The sequence below is a fragment of the Carcharodon carcharias genome, chromosome 9 (assembly GCF_017639515.1).
Source record: "Carcharodon carcharias isolate sCarCar2 chromosome 9, sCarCar2.pri, whole genome shotgun sequence".
In the NCBI taxonomy this organism is placed as follows: Eukaryota; Metazoa; Chordata; class Chondrichthyes; order Lamniformes; family Lamnidae; genus Carcharodon; species Carcharodon carcharias.
Window position 1 is genome coordinate 69,476,154 of NC_054475.1, and position 18,567 is coordinate 69,494,720.

At 44.5% G+C, this 18,567-nt stretch overlaps 1 protein-coding gene across 3 annotated transcripts in view; it reads right to left on the bottom strand.

Annotated features, from left to right (window-relative positions):
- ipo9 (importin 9) overlaps window positions 1-18,567 on the bottom strand; it is a 141,347-nt gene that overhangs the window by 16,180 nt on the left and 106,600 nt on the right. For all 3 annotated transcript variants that reach the window (XM_041195955.1, XM_041195954.1, XM_041195956.1), the window contains 6 exons: window positions 14,918-15,057; window positions 11,380-11,539; window positions 3,704-3,930; window positions 2,859-3,007; window positions 2,638-2,766; window positions 854-1,129 (listed from right to left, as the gene is read on the bottom strand). In XM_041195955.1, the coding sequence (XP_041051889.1) occupies window positions 854-1,129; window positions 2,638-2,766; window positions 2,859-3,007; window positions 3,704-3,930; window positions 11,380-11,539; window positions 14,918-15,057 (1,081 nt within the window). The remainder of the gene's footprint in view (window positions 1-853; window positions 1,130-2,637; window positions 2,767-2,858; window positions 3,008-3,703; window positions 3,931-11,379; window positions 11,540-14,917; window positions 15,058-18,567) is intronic.

Here is an 18,567-nt window from a genome sequence, read left to right on the forward strand (position 1 = left end):
AAAGGAACAAGAATATGCCTTACCATCCCTTGAGCTTGCTCTCACCTTCAATAAGATTGTAGCTGATTTTTGACCTCAACTCCACTTCCCCGCCAAATTCCCATACCCCTCAATTCCCTTGGAATCCAAAAGTGCAGCTATCCCAGCCAGAAATATACTAAACAATGGAGCATCTAGAGCCAAATGGGGTAGAAAATTCCAAAGGTTCACAATCTTCTGAGGGAAGAAATTCCTCCTCATCTCAGTCCTAACTGGTCATCCCTTATGCTGAGATGATGCCCTACCTCTCTACCTTGGCTCACAACTGTAGTTGACGCATGAAATAATATACTTTTACATCAGCTCCCACTTAGCCTAAAGGGAAAGGAAGTATATGTTTCAATTGGAAAAAACTTATTCTATCAAATAACATTTTTAACAAGCTTGTAATTTAAATACAGAATCCAACCGGAGTTCAGTCTCTTTCCCAGGGTAACCCTCTAAGCCCTGCTCTCACCCGAAGTTATCACGCAGGCCAATGCATCAACTCCAACTTCTTAAACTTTTGGCAATTTCCTGAAGAACAGTTTGTGTCAACATGCTGTCCAAAAACAGCAGAGGCCTCAGCTCTAACTGGATGGTCAGCACCAGGTGCTGATTTTACACCCAGTTCAGCTTTGTGCATCAGGCTTGGAGCCATAGGCCCATTGCCCCCACCTTCTCCCCCACCCCTGGCAGACATCCCATCTCCTGACCCCACACCTTCACCCGTCCCGCCCCCACCCCTGCTGCGAGTGTCCCGCCCCCGACCCCCTGAACATCTTGCCCTGCTGACCCCTTCACCCACCTATTTCATCAGAGTCTCCACACCCACCTGCATGACACTGAGTGTCTCTGCTTGCTGCATTTTGCTGAGGATTGCTCGCAGTATCTGGTCAAGGTTGTCTCCTAGCTGTGAGCCAGCCTTAGAGATGAGCGTGGAAACCAGTCGCCCTACAAATGCTGCTGTGTATTCAGAGGTACGTGGGTCCAGAAGCTGGCTCACCACCTGCATGACGTACCAGAGCCCGTTGTGACCCTGGTCATCATGCCATTGTGCTATCTGCTCCAGTGCCACAGCCACATAAGCTCGCAGGCACTCTCCACCATTCTATAAAATAGATTTCAAGAAAAGAGAGGCAGATTTCACTATAGGAGCATACAATTATATAGCACAGGATGTTTAACCCAGAAAACCAATTGGCAAAGGATATAAGTGGAGCCAATCTCTACACACTTTTATAAGCATTTATTTACAAAATTACAGATTACAAACAAGCACCTACTAACCCAACAACAATATTTGCAGTCAGTCTATGTATAGCAACACAAGTGAATCCCCAGTTAATGCCCACCACCTCCCCACAATTAAACACAATTAAGATACAATTAATACAGATAGTCATGTGGACCATTAATACTCTACTTTGTTAGCATTTCACCACAACAATCCCAAATGAATCCCACTCTCTTCCAATAGCCTTGTAACAAGCCCAAACAAATCCAACTATCCCACTCTCTCCCTATAACCATGTATTAATCCTACATTAATCCCAACACACTGCTCTCTCTCCCCATAACACTGCATCAATCCCACTGCCCGGTTTCTCCCAAAGCCATGTTAACACTCGCACTCTCCCCATAACTCTGTATCAATCCCAAAGGTAAAGGTAACGGTACTTTATAGGCTTCCAGACTTAGTGAGTTCAAAAATGTCATATTATAATCTCAGCCCCCTTATTTTTTGTGTATTTTTGTTTTTGGACGGCAGCTTTGATAATTCTGTTTTGCCATTTACACCTCATCTAGAGATATTGTCCTTTGCTACTTGTTCCATTACCATCTCCCCTTACATAGCACCATAAACCATTTTAATCACCTAATCTCTCCTGCCTTTCATCTTATCATCGGCCTTGTGCGTTAGCTGTGGTTCAGTTGGTAGTGCACTCGCCTCTGAACCACAAGTTTCTGGGTTCAAGTCCCACTCCAGGGCTTGAGCGCAAAAATCAAGACTGACAGTGCAGTACTGGGGAGCATTGTGCTGTTTTTCAGATGAGAGGTTAAACTGAGATCCGATCTGCCTGCTCAGGTGGATATAGAGGATCCCACAGCACTATTTCAAAGAAGTGGTGTCTTGGGTAATCCCTCAGTCAACATCACAAGAAAACAGATTATCTGGTCATTATCACACTGCTGTTTGCTGCACACAAATTAACTGCCCCGTTTCCTATAATAGTCACAACTTCACTTCAAAAAGCATTTCATTGGCTGTAAAGCGCTTTGAGGTGTCTGGTGGTTTTGTTCTTCGTCACTCATTGATGTTCTTGCTTACAACCTGTTACATCTCGAACATTTTCCAGTTCTGACAAAAGGTGAAACTTTAACTGTTTCTGTCCGCAGATGTTATCAGACCTGCTAAGGATTTCCAGCAACTGCAGTATTTTGCTTTTGTAATTCCAATGCCTGCACTTTCCCATAGTCCTGTGTCAATCCCAAACTAATCCCATTGTTCCACCCCCTCCCCAGTTCAAGCAATAGATTTCAAATGACCTTCACGGATCAGAGGCAGAGTTTGGTTTGGGATGCAGCTCTTCACCATGCTACTGGAGCCTTGCCTACCTGCATGGTTGCATTGTCGTCTGTGTGCAGTGTACACTGAGCCACAACAGGAAACGCCTGACAGATCAGCACCTCCGACAGTGGCAGCTTGGTATTTCTCACTACAGTTGTCAGTATGTCAATGGCAGTCTGCAGGCAGATAAAGTTATCACTGTCAAATGATGGTCCATTGCCCAGAAGTATTACGCCAATTCAGTGATACATGTGCAGGAATTACTCACCGCACAGAGGCCAGAGGGGATTTTATCAGAAGGAGCGTGCATTATGCTAATGAGAGTTGGAATTAACCTCATTTGCATGGGGCCTTGACAGGCCTCTATCTGTGCAAGCTCCTTGAAGATATCCTGAGCCAGCGATGCCACCACTGGATCTGGGGATTCAAAGTCAGCAAGCACAGTGAGAAAAACAATCCTTTGTATATGTCATGCACAAAATCTCTGGTGAAGCCACTATTAACCCAATTAATAAAGGAGCAGAGCAATGATGCCACCAGTGCAGACTTCACACAACCCAAATCCTAGTGTTACTTCAAGTTCTCCCAAACCCACAGCAGTAAATACAGGCCCTTCTCCAAAAATTGAACCCCACCCATCCTGAGACTGAACCTCTAGACCTCACACCCCCACTCCGCTCCCCATGGCCCAGACATACTAATGGGATGGGTTTCAGGATTTGCCTCATACCGTCTTCCCTCACAGAGGGTATGGTAGTGAAGCTGTTAATTAAACTAGCTCCCCTCCCCTGACAGGAGGTGCTTCTTTTAGAATGAATATCCTCCCAATACAAAGTACCTGCACACTTCACAGGGAAGATTTACCAACCCACACCCAATTCTAAAACCACGCAACTTCCAATTGGCTCGAAAGCACATCTCCTCTGCAACCTCCGCCACCACCCCATTCTCAAGCAGGACTGTAACCCCTATGTGGCTTTGAGTAATGTGTAATGTGAGCTCATACCCAAATACTTCTATGGTGAAACTCAAATTCTGATATGTTACAATATCAAATAATGGCCAGGTACACTGACACAAAGCAGCAACCAGCAACTGTGCAGGTTCACATACCGTTGCTGTATTTGAGGAAGATTGCAATGGTAAGTGGGCAGACTTTATTTTCTACACTAATGGTGAAGGCAGGATCCACGGTGCAAACAACACATAATGTCTCCATGACCAGGGTCAGCACTTCAGAACTGAACTGTGTAGCAAGATGCATCAAACCATCCAGGATGCTGGGAAGGAACGGTTGTAAAACATGTATACATTCAGAGATTTTCAACTGGTCACAGTACCTGTGGGGAAGGGAAGATGATATATTAGACCAGCTAACAGACCACAACTCCATAGTGTACTCATAACAAATCAATTAAACATATATTAAAAATCAACTCCTTCAATCGTATTGTAACTGACTGGCTCAATTATATTTATGAAAAAGTAACAAAAAAATGAACAATTCAACCAAGGAGAAAATCAGTTATTTTTTGCTTCATTGGTGAACATGTACTTGAACAAATAAGCCAATCAGATAGAGTGTCAGCATGCATATCCTTCCTGGTAGAATTTTTTGAAAAAGTCACTAATCTGATGGGCAGAGGAGTGTCGATGGGCATCATCAATATAGAATTCGAGAGGCAATTAATAATATTCCACACAAGAAATTATTAGCAAAAAATGGGAACACATGGAATTGGGAGTAACCTATTAACTTTTAGGTTGGAAATTGGTTGTGAAAGAGAGAGTAGGGATAAAGGGAACATTCTCTGGGTTGTTCCCCTGGGATCTATACTGGGGTCTCAACGTTTTGCTATATCTATTAGGGATTTGGATGAAGGGAGAGAAAGTTGTATACCCAAGATTCCAGGTAACATTAAGGAAGGACAGTTAGTTGTGCAGAAGGAAGGTGGAAGAGAGTGGGTAAAACCATGCCAGATGGAGTGTGAGCTCACCCATTTTGGGCTTCAAGATAAATTGGAATATCATCTAAATGGTGAGAAACTATGAATTGTAGAGGAGCAAATAAATTTGGGAATTCAAATTCAAAAGCTCACGCTAAGTTACAAAAAGTAATCAATAAAGCTAATGAAATGTTGGTTTTAATCTCAAGAGAGTTGAGTACAAAGGAGTGGAAGTAATAAAACAGAAAATACTGGTAAAACTCAGCAGGTCTGTCAGTATCTGTGGAGGGAGAAACAGATTTACTATTTCAAGCGCAATGTGACTCTTCTTTGGATGTGGAGACTTCAGGGTGGAAATTATGTTAGATATATAAAGCTCTGGTTAGACCCCATCTGAAGCAGAGTTCAGTCCTAGGCACATACCTCATGAAGCATATGGGGTGCAGTGCAATTTCACCAGTATAAGGGGCTAAAAGGATTAAATTATGAGGGCAGGTTGCAAAGACTTGGCTTATGCTTGCTTGAGTATATAAGATCGAGAAATGATTTGATCATGGTGATTAAAAGGATAAACTGATTTGATAGGGTAGATAGATCAAGTAGAATGGGCCCACACTGTCTTGATTTTAGAAGAGCGAGTGGTGATTTCATTGAAACATACAAGATTCTGAAAGGGCTTGACATGGTACTTGCTGAGAAGCTGTTCCACTGGCTGGAAAGTCTAGAACTAGGAGGCACAGTCTCAGGATAGGGAGTGCAATTTTAAATTTTAAGGGTTAATTTTCTGTAAAATTTAGGACTGAGTGCCTGCAATTTAATATTTGACTTAAAGTTACTGATTTTAAGTTTTAGGTTTTTTAGAGGCTTGAGGAGAGCGAATCAAGCAAATCAGGCCCTCTGCTGGACAGCAGGTAAGATCAGCAAGTTAAGTAACTGGCCTCATCTGGATCTGTAACTGCCAGATTCGCCTGAATCTCAGTAATATAAATGAGACGTTAAATGCCCTGTCACCGAGCACACTGGTACAGAGTGAAATTGTTGCAGCTTTGTTGAGGAGGAGGTGCGGTGGGGAGGAGGGGGAGGGGGGGCGGTGGGGAGGAGGGGAAGTGGGGTGCAGTGGGGAGGATGGGGTGCAGGGGGGAGGGTGTGCAGGGGGAGGAGGTGCGTGGGGTGGGGGTGGGGGGGGGGGGTGCTGGAGGGGAAGGAAGGTGCTCTTTTCCCTTATTTAGAACATGGGAAATCCTGGAAGTTACCGCTGCCCTAGATGACGACATATGCAGGAAGTGTCACCAGCTGCAGTACCTTGAGCTCCAGGTTTTGGAACTGAGCGGTGGCTGGAGTCACAGTGGCGCATCCGTGAAGCTGGGAGCGATGTGGAAAGCACATTCAGAGAGGTGGTCACATCGCAGCTTACGAGCCTGGAGGCAGAAAGGGAATAGGTGACAGCCAAGCTGCCCAAGAGAATTAGGCAGGTAGTGCAGGGGTCTCCAGGGGTCCCACTCACCAATTGGTTTTCTGTTATGGTTACTGGTGAGAGCATTGGTTCCTCGCAGGAGTGCAGCCAAAGCCAAGTTTGTGGCACCACAGGTGGCTGCACTGTACAGGAGGGGAGGAAGAAGAGTGGAAGAGCAGTAGTGACAGGAGATTCGTTAGTTAGGGGAACAGACAGGCATTTCTATGGTCAAAGACATGACTCCAGGATGATCTATTGCTTCTCTGGTGCCTGGGTCAAGGATGGTATGGAGCGGCTGCAATACATTCTTCTGGGGGAGGGTGATCGGCCGGAGGTCGTGGTCCACACTGGCACAAACGACTTAGATAAGAAAGGGGTTGAGATCCTGTCAGCAGACTAAGGAGACTGAAAAGCGGGACACCTAAAGCAGTAATCTCAGGGTTACTCCCAGTTCCACATGCAAGCCATAGGAATTGGAGTATTGAGCGAATAAGCACATGGCTGGAAAGCTGGCGTAGGAGGGAGGGCATCAGATTTCTGAGGTCTTGGGACCAGTTCTGGGGAAGGTGGGACCTGTACAAGCCAGACGGCCTACACCTGAACAGGACTGGGATGAATATCCTTGCAGGAAGATTTGCTTGTGCTGTTTGGGGGGAGGGCAGTGATTAACTAGACTGGCAGGGGGCTGGGAGCCTGAGCACAAACTCAGAGGAATGAGAGATGGAGAATTAGTGAGTGACGCTGAAAGACAGGAGCAGCTCAGGTTAAAAGGTGGACAGCACAGGAATTTGGCAGTGTTAAAAGGTGTATATGTAAATGCAGAGAGCATAGTAAATGCAGCCAATGAGCTGAGGGCACAGATAGACAAGCATGATATCATCACCATAAGGGAAACTTGGCTTAAGAAGGGGCAAAAATCCCTGGATATAGAGTTTTCAGGCAGGCTAGAAAGGGGGATAAAAAGTGGGGGTGTAGCATTAAGATAAAAGCAAAATACTTAGAGTGTTGGAAACCTGAAAAAAGCAGAAAATGCTAGAAAAACTCAGCAGATCTAACAGCATCTGTGGAGAGAAAAAAAATAGAGTTAACGTTTCGAGTCCTTATGACTCTTCTTCAGAGCAGGAGTTTAGCATTGTTGGTTAAAGAATCAATTACAGCTGTGAGGAAGGATAATATACTAAATGAAGCATCAAACGAGGCCACATGGGTTGAGCTCAGAAATAAAAAAGGGGTAGCAATGCTAGGAATGTACTTAGAGCCCCAAATAATGGAAGGGAATTAGAAGAGCAAATATGTAGACAGGTTTCTGAGTGCAAAAACAATACGGCAGTAACAGTTGGAGGCTTCAACTGCCCTAATACCAATTGGGACAAAAACAGTATGAAGGGCACACAGGGAGCAAAATTCCTGAGCTACACTGAAGAGAACTTTTTTAGTCAGCACGTAACAAGTCCAACGTGAAGTGGTGCAATTCTAGATCTAGTCTTAGGAAATGAAGCTGGTCAAGTGGATGAAGTAGCAGTGAAGGACCATTTTGGAGATAGTGACCATAATATAGTTAGATTTACCATCATTATGGAAAAGGAGAAGAATTGAACAGGAGTAAAAGTTCTAAATTGGGGGAAGACAAATTTTACAAAGCTGAGAGCTGAGCTGGCAAAAGTGGACTGGATACAGCTATTAGAAGGGAAAACGGTGTCAAACCAATGAGAGGTATTGAAACGTGAGATTCTACAGGCACAGTGGACATGTCCCCACAAAGAAAATGGGTTGTACTGCCAAATCTAGAGACCCCTCGTTATCCATAAGCATACAGGGTAGGATAAAGCAGAAAAAGAAAGTTTATGATAGTCACAAAAAGCTTAATACTGTAGAAAGCCTAGAGGAGTATAGAAAGTACAGGGGTGAAGTTAAAAAGGAAATTAGGAAAGCAAAGAGAGGATATGAGAAAATATTGGCAGGTAAAATCAAAGAAAACCCATGAATGTTTTATCAGTGCATTAAGAGCAACAGAATAACTAAGTGAAGGGCAGGGCCTATCAGAGATGTACATGGTAACTTGTGTGTTGATGCTGAAGATGTGGGCAGGGTTTTCAATGGGGACCTTGTCTCTGTCTTCACTTAGGAGACGGTGATGCAAACATTCTATTTAAAGAGGAGGAGTGTGAAACATTACATACAATAAGCATAGTGAGAGAGGAAGTACTGGAGGGAGCATCCTTGAAGACGGATAAATCACCAGGGCCAGATGGATTGTATCCCAGATTGCTAAAGGAAACCAGGGAGGAAAGAGCAGATGCTCTGAGGACCATTTTCCAATCCTCACTAGATCCAGATGAGGTCCCGGAGGTTTGGAGGTCTGCAAATGTTGTACCATTATTTAAAAAGGTTGCAAGGGATAGGTCAGAAAATTATAGACCAGTCAGGCTGACTTCAGTGGTGGGAAAAATACTGAAATCAATTCTGAGACACAGGATAAACTGTCATTTAGAAAGGCATGGATTGATCAGGGATTGTCAGCATAATTTTGTTAGGAAAAGGTCATGTCTTACTAACTTAATAGAATTTTTTGAGGTGGTAACAAGAAGGATTGATGAGAGTAGTGCAGTGGATGTTGCCTACATGGATTTTTGTAAGGCATGTCCCACATGACAGACTGGACAGAGAAGTGAGATCTCATGGGACACAGGAAGGTGGCGAGTTGGATCCAAAATTGGCTCAGTGACAGGAAAAAAAAGGGTAATGTCGATGGATGTTTTGTCAATGGAAAGCAGTTTCCAGTGGTGTTCCACAGGGCTCCGTGCTGGGTCCTCTGCTGTCTGTTGTATATATTAATGACTTGGACTTAAATGTGGGAGGCATGACTGGGAAATTTGTAGATGACACAAAAATTGGTTGTGTAGTTGAGAGTGAAAAGAATAGCTGTTGTCTGCAGAATGATATCAATGGTTTGGTTGAGTGGGCGGAAAAGTGGCAAATATAATTCAATCCAGAGAAGTGTGAGGTAATGCATTTTGGGAGGGCAAACAAAGCAAAGGAATACTCAATAAACAGGAGGATATTGAGAGGGGTTGAGGAAGTGAGAGACCTTGGAGTGCATGTCCACAGGTCCCTGAAGGCAGCAGGACAGGTGGACACGGTGGTAAAGAAAGCATATGGAATGCTATACTTTATTGGACAAGGTATTGAAAACAAAAGTAGAGATGTAATGATGGAACTGTATAAAATGCTGGTTAGGTCACAGCTGGAATTGTGTGTACAGTTCTAATTACCACATTACAGGAAGGATATAATTGATCTGGAGAGAGTGCAGAGGAGATTTACAAGAATGTTACCAGGGCTGGAAAATTGCAATAATGAGGAAAGAGTGGATAGGCTAGGGTTGTTTTCCTTACAACAGAGGAGGCTGAGGGATGACCTAATTGAGGTGTACAAAATAATGAGGGGCCTAGATAGGGTAGACAGGAAAGACTTATTGCCCCTAGCTGAGGGGTCAATTAGCAGGGGGAATAGATTTAAGGTGATTGGTAGAAGGATTAGAGGGGACTTGAGGAAAAATTTCTTCACCCAGAGGGCAGTGTGCATCTGGAATTCACTGCCTAATTTGGTGGTTGAGGCTGAAATGCTCATTTATAAAGGTAGCTGGATCTGCATCTGAAATGTTGTAACCAGCAACCCTATGGACCAGGTGCTGGAAAGTGGGATTAAAATGAGTGGCTAGTTTCTACTTTTATTTTTTTGGCCGGCGTAGACATGAGCTGAATGGACTTTTTCTGCACCATAACTTTTCTATGGTTCTATAAGAGGCAGGTCATTTTGGATTAAGATGGGGAGAATTATTTTTCACTCAGAGGGCAGTAAATTTTTGGAATTCCCTACCCCAGAGGATTGTAGATGCTGACTATATTTAACATTGTGTGTGAAAGATTTTTGGTCTCTAAAGGAATCAAGGGTTTTGAGATCGGATGGAAAAGTGGACCTGGGGTTGAAGATCAGCTATATCCCTGTGCATAGCAGAGCAGGCTTCAGAGGCATATGGGCTACTCCTGATCTTTCTCGTTCTTATATAGTGTTTATTTCCTCTGGTGAGGGAAAACAGAACAATGGGGCATAATCTTAAAATAAAAGCCAGACCATTCAGTTAAAAAAATCAGGAAGCAATTTTTCACATAAAGAGTGGGGTAAATCTGAAACTCATTCCATCAAAAGGGACAAAGGGACCTTGGCGTGTGTGTCCATCGATCTCTGAAGACGGAGGGGCATGTTAGCCCCTCAGAAGGTGGAGGGGGTGGTGAAAAAGGTACTTGGGACATTTGCCTTTAACAATCGAGGCATAGATTACAAAAGTAGGGAGGTCACGTTGGAGTTGTACAGAACCTTGGTGAGGCCACAGCTGGAGTATTGTGTGCAGTTCTGCTCGCCACATTACAGGAAGGATATGATTACACTGGAGGGGTGCAGAGGAGATTCACCTGGATGTTGCTTGGGATGAAGCATTTAGTTATGAAGAGAGGTTGGATAGACTTGGGTTGTTTTCGTTGGAGCAGAGAAGACTGAAGGGTGACCTGATCAAGGTGTACAAGATTATGAGGGGCATGGACAAGGTGGATAGAGAGCAGCTGTTCCCCTTAGTTGAAGGGTCAGCCACAAGGGGACAGAAGTTCAAGGTGAGGGGTAGGAGGTTTAGGGGAGATGTGAGGAAAAACATTTTTATCCAGAGGGTGGTGACGGTCTGGAACGCACTGCCTGGGAGGGTGGAGGAGGTCGGTTGCCTCACACCCTTTAAAAAGTACCTGGATTAGCATTTGGCCCATAGCCTTGAAAGTTATGACGTGCCAAGTGCTGGTAAATGGGATTAGGTAGGTAGGTCAGGTGTTTCTCATGTATCAGTGCAGACTCGATGAGCCAAAGGGGCCTCATCTGCACTGTGAGATTCTGTGAAAAGGCAATTGGAGCTAAGGCCGATTAGTAGAATCTTGTTGAGTGGTAAATGAGGTGCAGATCAGTCATGATCTACCTGAATAACGGAGCAGGTTCAAGGGGCTGAATGGCCACCTCTTCATATGACATTATGGATTTGGAAAAACTTAACCCAAATATTACTTTCAATTAACTTTTCAAAATAGGAAATTGGGGCATTGGTCTAAATTAGGAAAAAGTAAATTTAGGATCAATTCCATATCAATTCCATAGAATTGGCTTCAGGGTGGCTAACATGGAAGAATAGTGGAGTCAACGAATGCTCCTCACTCCACTGACCAGACGTCAAGCACAAATAATGACTGCTCCTAACAAATTGTCAATCACAAACCCTCCAACACTAGCTGACCGTCTCCACCCTCCCTTGGTCCCTTCTAACCACAACATTTCTCAAAATATTTGCAACTTACCCCCAGATGGCTCGTACAGCAGAGATTCGCACTGATGGTGGTTGTGTCTCATGCAAGCCACTGACTGTCGCTTGTAAAAATTGCTGGATTAGTTCAGGAGTCATAACAGTGGCAAAGCGACTGGCAGCCCAGAGTGCACGACCCAGCAGGAATGGAGAGACTAATAGAGAGAGAAGACATGTTACAGACTCCTCATGGCAATCGCTTAATTCTGACACAATTATCTATGTGACAGAAGTGTTTAAATTCATGCACATGCCACCTTTCTTACTAAGCTCTTCTAACTCAAAACTTGCCATTTGGGATCACATCACAATTTAATCCTTAGTTTCTTCACAAAACCATTCCACATATTGCTAAACAGCTTCTGTGAATCTTTGTTCTTATCAAGCTGAACAGCTTAGCACTAAAAAGTACTCAGTTATTGACATCAAAGACTCCTAGGGCAAGCACAAAACAGGTTAGGTACAAAGTAAATCTCTGTCTACACTGTCCCATCAAACACTCCCAGGGCAGCAACAGGATGGGGTTTGGTCCAGAGCAAAGCTCCCTCCACAGTGTCTCTGACACTCACAGGGCAGTTGGAGGACTGAATAAAACACTTCAATCGCAATTAAACAAACCACATAGGTATGAGGGTCAAGTTGGCTAAAACAAATTGGGAAACTAGGTTAAAAGGACCTGAAACATTAACTCAGCTCCTCCCCACAAATGCTGCCCGACCTGATCATTTCCAGCATTTTCTGCTTTTATCTCAAATTTCCAGCGTCCGCAGTACTTTGTATGATGCAGATTAGCAGCAATGGAAACACTTACAAATTAAGCCATCATTTGCAACAGATATACAGTCCTATAAAGAATTTAAAAATTCTTTTGGAATAATATTGCAACTATGGCTAACAATCAGGACCATTCTGAAGCAGCCTCTGCCGCTCCCTGGCCTCTCTCTCACATTGACCCTCTGGCTCATGGCCTCTGCCACTCCCTGACCCTCCCTCTTGCTGACAATCCTTTGAATTGCACCTCACCTTCTGCAAGTCGATGTTACTGTTTCAGCCTCTTGCCACTCCTCTCCAGAGCCCTCGCACACAAAGAGGGAGAGGTCAGGAGATGGAGGAAGGAACTGCAGCAACCAGGACTGTCAGGCCACGAACCTGATGGTCCATGGCGAGAGGAAGGGTCTGCAGCAAGTGGGAGGAAAAGCACTTTGATGGCAGTGATCATATTTCAGTTAGATTTAACACAGTTAGGGAAAAGATAGGACAAAGTTAAAAGTTTTAAATTAGGAAAGGCCAATTTTACTAAGCTGAGATGTGATTTGGCAAAAGTGGACTGCAAACAGCTACTTGAAGGTAAATCATTGTCAGAGCAGGAGGCATTCAAGGAGATAGAGAAAGTTCAGAACAAATTTTCCCATAATGAAAAAGGGGACTAGAATCCCCTTGGATATCAAAGGGCAGAATAGGTTAAGGTTAAAAAAGGGAAGCTTATGTCAAATAATAAGAACTCAATACTGCAGAAATTTTGAAGTATAGAAAGTGCAGTAGTGAACTTAAAAAGGAAAGCAAAGGGAGAGCTTAAAAAATGTTCACAAGTAAGATCAATGACATTCCAAAGATGTTTTATATATACACATAAAGAGCAAGAGGCTAACTAATAAAGAGCTGAAAGGAAAAATACTACAGACAGTGCAAATCGGAAACAAAAACAGAAAATACTGGACATACTCAGGAGGACTGGAAACACCTATTTCTCTCTCCACAGATGCAGCCAGCCCTGCTAAGTATTTCCAGCATTTTCTGTTGTTGTTAAAGAATAGGACCAATTAAGATAAAAAATTTAACTTGTGTATGGAAGCAGAAGCCCTGGGCATGTTTCTTAATGAATCATTTCTGTCTGTTTTCACAAAAGAGGGGATGGTACATTGTAGTTAATGAGGAGTGTGAAATATTGGATAGAATGAACAGTGAGGGAAGGTATATGAAGGGGTTTAACATCTTTCAAAGTGGATAAATCCTCAGACGTGGATGAGATGTATCCCAGGCTGCTAAGAGAAGCAAGGGAAAAAGTAGTGGAGGCTTTGACCATCATTTTCCAATCCTCCCTGGCTACACACATGGTCCCAGAGGACTGGAAGGCTGCTAACATTGGACAATTGTTACTCTGCGTGGTTTGCCATCTTGAAGTGGTGGAGAGACTTATGCGCTCCCACCTTGAGCAATGCTGTCGGGAGCTCCTGATAAGGTCACCAATGGCGGCAAGGTTGGGGGAGGTGCCAGACAAAGACTCCAAGGAGTCCTCACTATAGGCGAAGGAAGACTGTGCGTCTCACAACTAGGAAGCTGGAAGAAGGATGCAGGAGCAAGGTGGTCCCAGTCATTGTGGCTCAATGAAATCTGACCACCAACCCGTCAAGGTCGTGTGGACAATGATGGTGCCCGAAGATCCCCACGTTAAACAAAGTCACATGCAGGCGTCTACCAGAGTCCACTTGCAATCCTGTGGCGATGGAGAATTGGTGACAGGAACAGGGCTGTGAACCTGCACATTGGACACCTGTGTTATGACAGAGGAAAGGGGGTGGAGGTGGGTGGGGAGGGGGGCGTCGGTGGCTAGAAAAGGTGCCATAAAAACAGGCAGTCCCACTTTCTCCTGGACGGGGAATCACACACTGCGGAATCACCATTTCCGTGGTCAAAGAAAGAAAACTTTAAATTTTGCAACTCTGAATGTTACAACACGCATGGATAATCTCAACAGTGACTGTCCAGAAAGAACAATCAGATCACGTGAACTATCAAGACTCCAAAATGACATGGCCGCCCACAGTGAGACCTGCCTTCCTGGGGAGGGCCCCAGGAAGGAACAAGCATGCGATAAACCTCCAACAGGAAAGAAAAAGCTGACAGTGCCCCTCTTGTCCACAGAGTTGGCTTTGCCATCCGGAATATGATCTTGGATGCACTGCTAGAACTGCCCAACTGTATAAATGGAAGGGTCATGACATTTGACCTACAGCTCAGGCAGAATCAATACATCATAGTCATCAGCGCTCATGCCTGACCCTCGAATCTGATGAAGACGTTAAGGAAAAGTTCTATTCTGACCTTGATGAGGCTGTTATCGCTATCCCAAAAGAAAAGTTCATCCTTCTGGGGGACTTTAATCACAGAATCTCGGCCCATCGAGTCGCACCGACACGTAAGAAACACCTGGCCTACCTACCTAACCCCATTTACCAGCACTTGGCCCATAGCCTTGAATGTTATAACGTGCCAAGTGCTCGTCCAGGTACTTTTTAAAGGATGTGAGGCAACCCGGCTCCACCACCATCCCAGGCAGTGCTTTCCAGACCATCACCACCCTCTGGGTAAAAACATTTTTCCTCACATCCCCCCTAAACCTCCTGTCCCTCACCTTGAACTTATGTCCCCTTGTGACTCACCCTTCAACTAAGGGTGCATGCTGCAAGCTGCATGCTTCGGACCCTGCCTACTCATTGGCTGGGTGATCTGTGTGGCTGTAGGCTGAATCCTACCTGACAGGTTGAGATCAACAAGAACGACATTGGTGAGGAATCCATGCATGTCGAACTGTATCCGTCCATTCTTCACGCTCTCAGTGATTACGTTCTTCACTGAGCCCAGTGCCAACATACAAGCCTCGTGAATCTTCCACCTGCCAGAAAAAGATCACACCATCAATTCCTCTAGGGTGGGACAACACACTAGTACAAAACACTCTCAAAACCCAGTGCACTGGGCACTGCAACTGGAAGCAGCTTCCTCCTGTCCATCCTCAGGGTCATCGTTAGGGGAAAAACCACAGCACTCCCTGCTGCCAACTCCTGTCGACCCGTTCCAGAGCAGCCCTGAGAGAAGCTGCAAGATTCAGAGGGGAGGAGAGAGGGGAGTGGATGCCCACTCAGTACCCTAAAACTGCGGGTTACCCAGCAAAACACCAACAGCAATAAAAACATCCACTGTTAAACTAAGCTGAATCAATCTCCCACTCCCCCATCTTTACTCATTCCATTGGTGTAAAACATTAGAGCAGGACAGGTTAAGCTGTATAGGCTCAAGTAGGTATTCTTTATACAAACGCAAGGATTATAGGAAACAATAGCCATTACTAATGCATGGTTGCAAGATGGTCAGGGCTGGGAACTAAACAGAAATAAATCTAAAATTGTAGTGGGAGTGGTACATAAGCCCCCTGGTGGCACCTATGACAGTATACACGCAGAAATTAGACAAGCATGTGGCCGAAGACTGGCATCTGTGATGCTGGGAGCCTCCAGAGGTGGCCGAGATGGATGATCTACTCGGCACTCCTGGCTGAAGATTATTGCAAACGCTTCAGCCTTATCTTTTGCACTGATGTGCTGTCACCAAGCCCCAACCCCACCCCCCCACCCCCAACCATCATTGAGGATGGGGGTATTTGTAGAGCCTTCTCCTCCAGTGAGTTGTTTAATTGTCCACCACCATTCACAACTGGATGTGGTAGGAATGCAGGGTTTAGATCTGATCTGTTGGTTGTGGAATTGCCTAGCTCTGTCTATTACTTGTTGCTAATGCTGTTTGACACGCAGGTTGACATCTCACTTTTAGGTATGCCTGGTGCTGTTCCTGGCATACTCTCCTGCACTCTTCATTGAACCAGGGTTGATCTCCTGGCTTGGTGGTAATGGTAGAGTGGGGTATATGCCAGGCCATGAGGTTACAGATTGTGTTTGAGTACAATTTTGCTGTTGCTGATGGCCCACAGCGCCTCATGGATGCCCAGTCTCAAATTGCTAGATCTGTTCGAAATCTATCCCAATTAGCACAATGGTAGTGCCACACAACACGATGGAGGGTCTTTGTTTGTATAAGGACTGTGCAGTGGTCACTCCTATCGATTCTGTCACGGACTGATGCATCTGCGGCACGCAGGTGGATGAGGGTGAGGCCAAGTATGTTTTACCTTCTTGTTCGTTCCCTCATCACCTGCCGCAGACCCAGTCTAGCATCTATATCCTTTAGGACTCGGCCAGCTCAGTCTGTAGTGGTGCTACTGAGCCACTCTTGGTAATAGACAGTGAAGACCCCCACACATAGTACATTCTGCACCCTGGCCACCCTCAGTGCTTCCTCCAAGTGAGGTTCAACATGGAGGAGCACTGATTCATTAGCTGAGGGAGGGCGGTACATGATAATCAACAGGAGGTTTCCTTGCCCATGTCTCGCCTGGTGCCATGAGACTTCATGGGGTCCAGAGGTGATATTGGGAGGTCCCAGGGCAACTCCCTCCTGACTGTATACCACTGTGCCGCCACCTATGCTGGGTCTGTCCTGCTGGTGGGACAGGACATACCTAGGGATGTTGATGTTTGGGGCACGATCTGTAAGGTATGATCCCATAAGTACGATTATGTCAGGCTGTTGCTTGATTACTCTGTGAGACAGCTCTCCCAATTTTGGCACAAGGCCCCAGATGGTTAGGAAGAAGGGCAACAAGGCTGAGTTTGCCGTTATCGTTTCCGGTGCCTAGGTCGATGTTGGGTGATCCATCCAGTTTCATTCCTTAGTGACCTTGTTTTTAGCAGTTTGATACAACTGACTGGCTTGGATCAACCACATTGCTGTATGTCTGGAGTCACACATAGGCCAGGCCAGGTAAGGACTGCAGATTTTCTTCCTTATTGAACCAGATGGGTTTTTTACAACAATTGACAATGGTTTCATGGTCATCATGAGACTTTTAATTCTAGATTTTTATCGAACCAGAGTCCCCAGAGCATTTCCTGGATTATTAGTCTGGTGACAATACCATTACGCCACTACCTACACATAAGACCACATCTAGAATATCATGTATAGTTTTGGTCTCCTTATTTAACAAAGGATTAGGAGCAGTTCAGAGAAGGTTCACTCAACTGATACTTGGGGTGGAGGGGTTATCTTACAAGGAAAGGTTGGACAGATTGCGCTGTATCCATTGGAGTTTAGAAGATTGAGAGGTGATCTTAGGGGACTTGACAGGGTGGATGCTCAAAGGATGTTTCTCTTTGTTGGGAGTCTAGAACTAGGGCACACAGTTTAAAAATAAGGGATCTCCCATGCAAGATGGAGATGAGAAGAATTTTTTTTCTCTCTGAGGGTCATGAAACTTTGGATCTCTCTTCCCCAGATAGGGGTGGAGGCAAGATCAGTGAATATTTTTAAGGCAGAGGTTGACTCTTGATTAACAGGGGAATCAAAAATTAATCAGGGGTAGCCAGAATGTAGAGTTGAGGTCACAATCAGATCAGCCATGATCTTATTGAATGGTGGAGCAGCCTTGAGGGACCAAATGGCCTACTCCTGCTCTTAATTTGCATGTTAATATATTCGTACGCACTTATATGGGCTTTCAGAAGACATTCAAAAAGGGTCCTTAAAAGAGATGTTAGCTACAATTGGTGCTCATGGAATTGAAAGTAAATTACTGAGCTGGTTAGCAAACTGACAAAACAGCTGGAGATAGGAAGTTGGGATAATAGGGAGATATTCTTACTGTGAGTAGTGGCATCTCAAAATGTTTTGGGTCTTCTAGCTATTCAGCATTAACAACTCAAATAATGGGAAGAAAGACAAATATCCTAGTTTCCTGATGTAACCAGTATGGATGAAAGCATAAAACTACTCAGATGGATCAAAATCAATGGGCAAAATTGTAGGAATGGATTTGTGTAGGCAAGCATGAAGCACTTTGGATCAGAGTACTTTGTAAATGGTGAAAAGCTAGAAACCTAGGGTCCATGTACAAAGATCATTCAAATATTATGAGCAGGTATAGAAAATAATCAACGGTTGATGGAATACTGGCCTTTATATCTAGAGGGCTAGAATATGAGGGGGTAGAAGTCATCCTTCAGCAATACAAAGCTCTGGTTGGATAACCCCTACAGTAGCGTAAGCTATTCTGGGAACCACTCGTTAGGAAGGATGTATTAGCCTTGGAGCGAATGCACTTTAAGTTTATGAGACTGATTCTTGGACTCCAAAAGGTTAAATAATGAGGAGAGATTATACAAAGTAGGGTTATATCCCCTAGAATTAAAAAAGTTAAGGGATGATTTGATCGCCATTTTCAAGATATTAAGGAGAACTGATACAATAGACAAAAAAACTACTACTGCTGGTCGGGGAGTCTAAAAACAGG